Source organism: Meleagris gallopavo, chromosome 11 (assembly GCF_000146605.3).
Source record: "Meleagris gallopavo isolate NT-WF06-2002-E0010 breed Aviagen turkey brand Nicholas breeding stock chromosome 11, Turkey_5.1, whole genome shotgun sequence".
Lineage (NCBI taxonomy): Eukaryota > Metazoa > Chordata > Aves > Galliformes > Phasianidae > Meleagris > Meleagris gallopavo.
This window is the reverse complement of record NC_015021.2, coordinates 22452607-22462610: the sequence shown is the minus strand read 5'-3', so window position 1 is coordinate 22462610 and position 10004 is coordinate 22452607. Positions and strand designations below refer to the sequence as shown.

At 48.6% G+C, this 10004-nt stretch overlaps 1 protein-coding gene across 5 annotated transcripts in view; it reads right to left on the bottom strand.

The window, feature by feature from the left end:
• Positions 1 to 418: 418 nt before the first annotated feature.
• The window catches only part of VEPH1 (ventricular zone expressed PH domain containing 1), a 58941-nt gene continuing 49355 nt past the window's right edge, over positions 419 to 10004 (bottom strand). For 4 of the 5 annotated variants that reach the window (XM_019619208.2, XM_019619207.2, XM_010716997.3 and 1 more), the window contains 3 exons: positions 9329 to 9446; positions 3785 to 3921; positions 419 to 779 (listed from right to left, as the gene is read on the bottom strand). In XM_019619208.2, the coding sequence (XP_019474753.1) occupies positions 543 to 779; positions 3785 to 3921; positions 9329 to 9446 (492 nt within the window). In that variant the 3' untranslated portion in view covers positions 419 to 542. Of the gene's footprint in view, positions 780 to 3784; positions 3922 to 9328; positions 9447 to 10004 lie in introns of those variants that run through there. The other variant, XM_010716998.3, reaches the window with a different exon arrangement.

Here is a 10004-nt window from a genome sequence, read left to right as displayed (position 1 = left end):
AAGGAAAACAGTTTTTTAAAATTATGTTGGTTACAGATGGGGGCAAAGTCAGAGAAGGAGGCAAGAAACCAAAACACTTAAATATTTAAATTTATTTTTCTTCACTGTTAAATCTTTAAAATCGCCCCATCTCTGACCTGAAGGGAGAAGCAACTGTGATTTTTATTCATAGGACAGGAAAAAGGCAAGAAGCACTGAGATTAAATAAGGAGGAGGACGATCGTTTTGCGGGTGGAGGAATGCAGGAAGCCCTGGGATGGTGGGGTGCTCCCAGCAGCACCAAGGCCATGGATACCCGAGCTGTAGGATTGGACCTGGGCTGCTTTCCAGCCACATCTCCCAGCTTGCAGGCAATCAGGCTGAAGGAAAAGCTGTACTTTGCATGTGGACGTGGCAGCTACGTCTCTACCTGCACACGGATAGCAGCACTGGGTCTTCTGGCAGCATTACAGCCACCCCACAGCCTCCCATGTCCCAGCAGCTGCCCACCACCCCGGGCAGCCCACGGAGGGTGCAGAGCAGTGGGGCTCAGCACTGCAGCCCTACAGGTACGTGGTGGCCTCTCTGCTCTCCCTCTCCTTGGCCTGTGCGATAGCAACGTTGATGCACTGCAGCCACTCCTCCGTGCTCTTCTCATCCTTGGCCTTGAAGACGTAGCTCTTGCTGTCGGTGAAGATCTCGAAGGCCCGGGGCAGGCTGCGGTCCCGGCGCTTCTTGGCCACCACTTTGACACTCTGCACCTTGCTGAGCTCAATGGGGCAGTCGTCGGGGTCGTCTTTCTGAAACACAGAGTGGGGAAGATAAACAGAACCAAGTTCACACGCTGGGGCTTCCACCAAAAGGGGAGCAGCCACTCCTTGTGCTGGTTTTGGAAAACAGAAGAGGTATTTCGTGCCTGACTCTGGAATGCAAAGGAAGCCACGGCAGTTTTAAATAGGGAATGGAGAGCATGGCACAGCTCAGTCGTGCTGTGGTTTGAAAGCAGACAGCAGCACATCTGTGAAATCTCAGGATCACTGTAAGAGTGGGGATGGGATGCAGGGAGCAGCAGAGATGGCTGCAAAGAGTCACAGAAGTTTCCTGTGGGAGGTCTGTGAGCTCACCAAACAGACACGAGCTGCGGTCTCCAGATGAGACGTGAGCCCCAATCCCCCCATGCTGTGTATGTTTCTCCTGTAGAGATTCTTAGGCTTTTTAGCAAGAGGAGTAAGGCAGGTTTTCCAAAAGCTTTCTGCTCCAACCACATGGATTCCCCATGCATGGACACAACACCAACAGGCTCTATGGTTGCCCAAGGAGGCTGTGGATGCCCCATCCCTGCAGGCATTCAAGGCCAGGCTGGATGTGGCTCTGGGCAGCCTGGCCTGCTGGTTGGCGAACCTGCACACAGCAGAGGGGTTGGAACTAGATGATCATCGTGGTTCTTTTCAACCCAGGCCATTCTAGGATTCTATGATTCTATGACAGCAGTAAGTAGCTCTGCACTGAAATCAGACCCACATTAAACACTGAGAATTTGATCACAGCAAATGCAAAACAACAACAAGTTCAGGGGGAAAACTTTGCACCCCGTGAGCCAGACCTGCCAACAGGTATCGAGCAGAACCACTGTTCTCCCTTGATGGGATGTCATGCACACACTGCTAAAAGCTGCTCAAGAAAGCTGATTGTACCCGTGGCACATTTCTTTGAATACTGTTTATCACAATTTTCCAGGACTGTGGGATGTGGCTCATTTTGAACCTCTTCTGTTTCGGTTGTCTCCTGCCTCCCTTCACCCGCTGGCAATCCCACTGCTTACTCAGAGCAAAGAGCATCCGCGTGGGTACATCTGCAGAGGGAAGGTTTGCGGTGGGAAAGAGGCACTCACAGCCAGCTGGCCGCCCTGCTGTGTCTCCTCTGTGCTGCTTTGGGCTTCCAGACAAGCAGTGTGACAGTCCCAGCACCCACGTGTGCCCATCCCTGAGCAGCAGTGCCGGATGTGCTGTGCAGCTGGAGCAGAGCTGTCCCGCTCAGCCCTGCGATGAGCACCAGATGAGGCAGAACCTCTTTCCTTTCTAAACGCAGAGCTATTTACCAGCCGTCATGGCTGCTGTGCTATTGGTGAGTCCTGCAGCTATCCTGTTGCTGGTGGGACCTCCCTCCTGCTGCTTGCTGCCCCAGCACAGCATCTCGCTGTCTGCTCACAGTCCAATGCTGGACAGACTTCGTGGCACTGAGAGCAAACTGCCCCTTCCCACCAGATGCAGACACGAAGCAAGACAAAGCACGGTGCACAGCCAGGCAAGACCCTCTGCTGGTGTGTGCAGCAGTCAACCCCAAGCCTGCACACAACACAGGCTGCAGGGCACGGGGGGCTCCCACACTGCAGCCCAGGCAATGGTTAACATCTCGACTTTCTAATTTAAGCAAAAAATGTAGTTGGTAACAGGATATAAGGCAGCAGTTGGAGGACTGATTGCCCAGGCACAACCACCTCAGTCCCTGGGGGCTGGACGCCAGTCTGCTCCTCGATGAGCCAGATATTTGTGTGCAGCTCCAGAGGAAACAAAGAAGCTTGGATCTGAGAGCTATGGAAGGGAAGTTAACCTATATGAATTCTGCCATTTAGCAAACTCTGCTGTCTGACCATCTCCTCACATCAACTAGGAGAGCACTGAGAGCGCAGTGCCAGGGGCGACTGCTCCACCCCAATAGCATCCCAGGGGAACCAAGGTGTTCAGTGTGACTTTCGCCTGCCTTGTTTGCGTAGCCAATTAAATCCATTCCGTTAAATGCATTTCCTTCAGCCAATCACCATGCTAAAAGAAATGACAACTACTCCAGCACTGCAAAAAATGAACCTCAGCCAGTCCTGAGCCGAAGCTGAGGCACTGTATGGATTGAAATGTCTTCAAAATCTCAATTCATCAGAAAAAGTCACCAGAAAGTAAAGAAAAAGCTGTTCTGTTTGCAAGGGCCAATGCCCTCCCTGCTGCAGTCCTCAGAGGAAGGGGCTCAGGAAGCCATTTCAGAGGCTTAGAGAGCTTTGCTGGGTTTCTGCAATGAAAAAGATTATTTACCAGAAATATTAAGGCTTGGCTGCAGCTGGAGGATGCTGCTATTTTTGGATTACCGAAGAGAGTGCTGTTGCAACAAAAATAAAAGGTCTGTTTTGCGCCATGTTTGATAATCCTCATTGTGAACAGCTGAGGATAGTTAGTTTCTACTGACGGGCAAGTAAGAACTAATGAGGACTGGATTTAATTACCTGCTCGTCCATGCCCAGCAATGAATTTGTCTCTGAGTCACACTGGTGTCACTTCCAAATGATTTCACAGAAATTTCAGCAGAGTTGCTCTGAATTTAGATGAGGGCAAGAAGTGAAAGACAACACTCGGTTCCTTTGGGAGAGCAGCACTTTGGCATCACCTTGCTTTAAACAAACCTGTACTTCCTGCACAAACAACGCCTGTTATGGGAACGCTCTGCAAGGGGGAAAATATATTTATCTAAGCAGAGTTTATTGAAATGGTGTTTATGCAGTGTAATAATTGCTAGGCAGGATGGACAGCCAGATTTACATCATCATTCCATTGGTAATGGATGCACTCGTGGTGCCGGAGCACCCTGGTGTCAGCTGGGATAGAACTGGTTTCCCCAGCAGGCGCTGGGAGCAAAGGCTCAGCTGGAGGTGGCTGGATGGAGCATGAGGTCCATGGCAAAAGCCATGTGGTGGAACCCTTGGGAACGGTGATGCAGAGGAGATAAACACAGGAGGTGAGCTGATGTGCTCTGTACTTACGGATTTTCCTTTCCGAAAGAGCAGCTGGTTTCCAGCAAGGGTGAAGTAGCGAGTTTTCCACCTCCTGATGAACTTCCAGCGGACCTGCTTCTCCTTCAGCTTGCCTTCCATCAGCGGCTGCCCGTCCTGGTTCACTTCTGGGGGGGAGATCACAGAGCAGGGGTTATCTCCACCCTCTGTTGCAGTGCTGAATATCCACAGTTTGGCTGACAGCTCTGCCTGCATTCCTCCTGATCCCAGTGCCCAGCCTTAGTCATACATTGCCTGGGAGGCCTGGCAGCTGCAGCAGGCTGCAATTCTTCCTTCAGTCCCCTGTTCATCACATACTTATCCTCAGCATCACGCCTCCCAGTTGTTCCTCAGCCCTGCAAGAATTTATTACTCTGTACAACTGGAGGCCAGCACTTAAGTTGTCTGTATGGCTTCACGCCGCGCTGCAGAGTTCAGCACAGAGTTCTGCTCCTGCTCTGCAGTGCTATGGGCAGGATACCTCGCTCCCCACTCACTGCTGTGCGCCCACCAGCACGATCTGCCTGTGCTTCCAGCTGCACACTCACGTTTTTCATAGAATCATAGAATTTCTCAGGTTCAAAAAGACCTTAAAGATCATCAAGTCCAACCACAACCTAACCACACTAACTCTAACTCTAACAACCCTCTGCTAAATCATGGCCCTCAGCATCACATCCAAACGGTTTTTAAGCGCATCCAGGGATGGTGACTCAACCACCTCCCTGGGCAGCCCATTCCAGTGCTTAGCAACCCTTTCTGCAAAGTTGTTTTTCCTGATATCCAACCTAAACCTCCCCTGGACCTTTTGCAGCAAAATTTACTTACTTACCATCAACCAACACCACAGCCTTTCTGCTTCCCTAAGTGACAGCAGCAAAACCAGCACCTGCGCAATGCATGGCTGAATGCCATCTGTACGGAGTGTGTGTTAAATGAAAGATCTGCCCAGGTCAGCGAGGAGGAAGAGAGGGAGACACAACTGCTTCTGCTCCCCCCAACTGCACTGCGGTGCTCCTGCAGCTGGGGCAGAAGGTGGTGACAGACGCAGCAGGTTTAGATCAGGAATGTGGTTTTTTCCCCAGCGCTGTTTACATTGGCAGTAACACACGCTTTGGGGGTCTTCAGTGTGTACTGCTTCAATTTCCTCATGAAAGACTGTAAATATTTCTGTCTCTGGAAGGAGATGCACTGAATGAAAATGGGGGTGGCCAAGTTTTAGCCACAACAGGGAACCGTGCCCGTGATTTCTGTGATAAAGAGAGTTTGTTCTGCACTCCTCGCAGCCCCATACCTCCATCATTCCCATCATTTCCCATTCACGTGAGCAGCCTCTTGGTGGAGGGAATCTTTTTTCTAAATGAACACTCTAAATGACTCACAGTAACACAGTGCACAGTAACTTTCAGACCTTGATGTCATCTGGATGGAGCTATAGAAAGATTTGATATGGAAAGACATTTGCTCAATGGTTAGGCTTTGTGAAGCAGTGCTGATTCCAGGGCAGTAGGAACATGTTTTAAGCCAAACTAAGAAGCTTTAAGGCACAAAACGTTTGGGCACTGAGATGGTTGGTGGTCAGGAAAGCAACATGGGAAAGGAAGTTAACATGTAATTTTGGCCTAAACTGGATTTTCATGGCCAAAGTCTTTCACAAACAGGATTTACTGAAGAAATGCTGGTCTGTCTTTAAGCACTCGGGGCTGGAACCAATGATAACAGAGCACTTCTCGCCTACATCCACTAAGAGGTCCATGGGGAATTCTGATGTCAGCTTCCAAAGTCGTCATAATGAAGCAGATGCCAGTATGTCTGAGGGTCTGATTAGAAGAAAAAGATTCATGAAAGATAAGAATGAAGCTCTTTTCCAATATTTTTTTCTAAGTCCTTTTGCTTGTTTTGATTGCAGTTAACTTCACAGAGAGGCAGAATAATTCAGCTGCAAGGGAGTTCGAGGGGTTGGTCATCCCACCTCCTGCTCACAGCAAGGTTGGCTCTGGGGTCAGGCCAGGTTACTCAAAGATTTAATGACCTGGGATGTGAAAATCTCAACGACCTCTCCAGGCAAGCTGCCCCAATGACTTACCATTCCTGCAGTGGGAAAACTTCCCTTTGCAGCCGATCTGCACTTCCACAAAGCTCCCAGAGCTGCCCACCCCAGTCCTTACTGGGATTTTACTTGGCCATCGTTGAGTGCACGGTGTGTGCAAAGTAGGTGTCCATGCATGGGGCTGTGCAGGCACAGGGCATCGGGAGTGGACCCACACTGCCCCAGGAAGGCAGAGATTCACTCTGAACTCTTGCCAGAACCAAACTCAGTTCCTGCTGACCCGTGGCTTACCACACAGAGCATCGTTATGTGGAAGAAGCATCTGCATTTTTAATGCAGTTAGAAGGATTAAAAAAGTGCAATCAGCTGGCAGGTGGAACGTGCACTTCCTCAATACACATCCTAATCACCGGAATATCGTGTCTAGTTTTGATTTGCTCAGCTCTAGGCAAACTGAGAAGGCTCCAGAAGAGCGATACAGAAATGGCTGATCTTCTGTACGCTCATTCATGTCATGGGAAACTGAGGAAGTGCATTCTCTCCAGTTTTTCAAGCAAAGATCTAGATGTGACGTGATAAAATCTACATAGAGCCATTTTTCTCAGAACATGGAAGGGCACCTTGAGATCCAGAGCTCAGCCACAAGGCAGAACTAATCCCACATTCTAGCAGGAGGTCGATTTACCTAAGCAACAACTCCTGAGTTGTCCTTCACTTACTTTTAAAGAACAGGATTAGGCATCTTTAGAGAAATATGCTAATCTGATACTGATCAAAGAGGAAAGATTTTCTCCACATAAGCATTATTGGACTGGGTCTATACTAAACACTACCCTAAAAATAAAAATGATGCTTTTTTCCCTGCCATAATATCCATTGCTTTTTAAACCATCTCAGTGGAGGAAGACTAACTCCAAAATCAATTCAACCCCAAATAACACCCACTGATGTAAGTGTCCACCATGATGTAAGCTGGAATTATTTTCTATTGCCTGCATCTTATTTTCCTTGCAGAATTGCAGTGTGCCAGGCTCCGAGTTGTTTTGGTACTGAACAAAAGTAACAAAAACAAAACAAAACCTGACATCCTTCCAAGGCGAACTCAAGAAAAAAGCAAAGCATTAAATCTTCTGTTTGATGAAATGAAGCCATCCACAAAAATTCAGTCCCATCATGAATGATCTCAATGATAATAAGCCCCTCTTAACTTGAAAGAATGGAATGTGTGGGTGGCAGGCAGAAGATAAATGCAATTAACCTAAGGGAATATGGATTGGCTCTCCTTCATTAATCATCACATTTGGTTTTGTTAAAAACCTGGAAAGGACACGTTACTGAATGCCATTTTTTATGATTTTCAAGCAAGCATTACAGCGGGGATATTTCAGTTCACCAGATAATCACCACTGCTAGCAAAAGATAAATGCATCCCCAAGTTAACACGGTGCGGGCTCTTCTGAGCGAATTGCTTTTTGAAGGAGGAATTCATAAAAAGCCTTCCGTTTTACCCGAATCATTGCCCATGGGCACGATGTCTCCTCTGCAGCCCACGGGGATTACTGCGATTTCTTTGTAAGCTTCCAGAACAAGGCATGCACTGCAATTCCCTCGCAGGCTATCGAGTGGTTTTACTGAATTTTTGGTGTGCAAAGGCTTGTGAGCCAACTGTCAGCGCGGGAGGTTATGTAGAAATGCAGCTCCTAAAAGCCAGCTTTTCCCAACAAGAGGCACGCAGTGCTGACTAACGCTTCTAATGCCTTACATCCACACTTGAATGGTTATTGTTACAAAAAAATAAAATAGAAAATGGTGCAGTTTGGTTTTCCCAGCTCTGGGACCAGCAGCAGAGCCAGCGTGCGTATGTGGATGTGGGCAGATGAGTCAGGCTTGCAGGAATGCTCCCTCTCTCCTTGGCTCAGGGGTAGCAGGAACAAAACAACTCAGGATGATTTAGCAGCACTTCTGGGAGAGCGTGGTTGTCTAAGTAATGCTTTCAAGTGAGAAGAATGCATGTGAAATGGTCAAACTTTCTCTGTGCTGATTGCTGCGTTGGGTTCATCCACTGCATTGCTGAAGCACAACTGCATCTGCAAACAGCACCACAGAGCACAGCAAGATCCAGGCTTCAGGGCATAATCCTTCCCTAAGTCCCCAGGATAAATGGCATCTTGCAACACAGTATCCAAAAAATGTCACAAAAACCCAACATTAGCAGAAAACAAACGAAAATAATGGAAAAAGAATTTGCTTCTGAATTCCTTCTTGAAGGACCGGGTTGCTAAATAGCATTGCTGAGAGGGAGGAATGACTTTCTTTTCTTTCAAAAGTACTTGGGATTTCCAAAGGGTCTGTCCCACTGTGGAACAGGATAAAAGATGTGTCACAGCCTTTACATTTCTCTCCCATTCCAGGAGACCTCGGAGCCCTTTCTTCTGTCACGACTCATAAACCCTCCAATGAGCCCCGAGTGTCTCCCACTCTGGCACCACTCTTCCCATAGCTCCACACCCCCATTTCAGGAACGTTTACCTGCAGGTTTTCATCCACTATCTTCCTCCCTCTCGTGCATCTGAGCTGTATTACCACTAAGCACTTCACTCACTTGGACTTCTCAGGGTGTTAAGAACTGAGGATCGAGCTCCAATAAGATTTGGTGTTTTAAACAAGATGGGCTCATTTTCCTCATGGCTTGACATCCATCTCATTCCGATGTGATGGACAAAGCACAGTAGGGCCAATGGAGTGACTTACAGCTCAGACCATGTCTTCTCCTGTGGTAGATGAGTCCCATATGAGAGCTACAGAAGGAGGAAGAGTGGGGAATGCCCCATTGAATGAGGGCAGCTGCTCAAGCAGATAGCTGAATCAGCAAGCTATTCAAAGGCTTGGCCAAATTATTCATAATTCTCAGCCAGAATTGTGCATGCAGTCAAGTTGTAGCAAAATCCTCCAAGGAAAAGCTATCCTGCACCAGAATCTTTTACCTTGGGACGAAGTTCATTTCTCCTCACCTTGTTTTCTAAGGTAGTTGAAGTATCATGGCTGTTCCTAAGCACTGCCTTGCTCTTAAGATGTGCCCTACAGACACAATGACGTTAAAGGAAGTGGAGTCCCTGGACAACATCCCTGGGATGCCCTGAGAGAGGACACAGGTCAGGTGCAATATCAGTGCTGATGTCCCCTAAGGGGTGGCACATGGGATGCAGCCAGGCAGAGGCAGCCCCATTATCTGTGTGCTGCAGGATGGGCACAGAGCCCTCCCCATGCATTAGCAATCATGCAGAGTTGTGGGTTTACATCCCAAATCTCACCAGGAACGCTGAGATGAGTTTCATGAAGACTTCCAATGGAAACAGACAGCATCTCTGCCACGCTGGGAAGTTAGCTTTGCTTTTGTACAACCACCACCACCAGCAGCACTCCTGCACAGTGCAGAACCACATTGCTTTGCACCCCTGGCTGCAGCCCGCCCGCAGAGCACTCACCTGTTGCCTTCTCAGGGTTGTTGCACATGAAGCACTGCCAGGCTCCCGTTTCCTCGCTGTAGCCAAATAAATCAAAGAACCTCACTTCTTCCAGGTGCATCTGCACATGGTCCAGATCCTGGGCCAATAAGGAGAGAAACCAAACCCCCTCACACCTCAGGACCCCGCATCACAGCAGGAGCTGACAAGTGCCCTCTCTCACCGGTCTCATGCTGACAAACAGCCTGCTCAGGCGAATTGCTGAGCAGGACATCTCCCTCTGCCATTGGCAGCACCCACTGTAGCAGCTCTCTGGAAGCAAATTGTGAGGCTGAATGCTTTCTTTCCACCTTCCTTCCACCACAGCCTACAGCTGAGCCCCTTCTTCCCTCCAGCCCTCAGTGTTCTCCAGGGCCCCCAGGGCAGTGGTTCCACATGCTGAGGACCTCCTGTCTGACAGCAGGTCAGATCTGTCCCATGGGTTCCCAGTGCAGCCAGGGGGAGCGGCTGCTCTTTTTCTTTTATTCTCTTTTTTTTGTTGTTGTTGTTTATAAAGAAGAAAGTTCTGAACCCACCCCCCATGCAAGAAGCACTGATAATAACGTTTTAAAATGTCAACGTCAATCATAGAATCATAGAATCACCAAGATTGGAAAAGACCTAAAAGATCATCCAGTCCAACCGTTCACCCGTTACC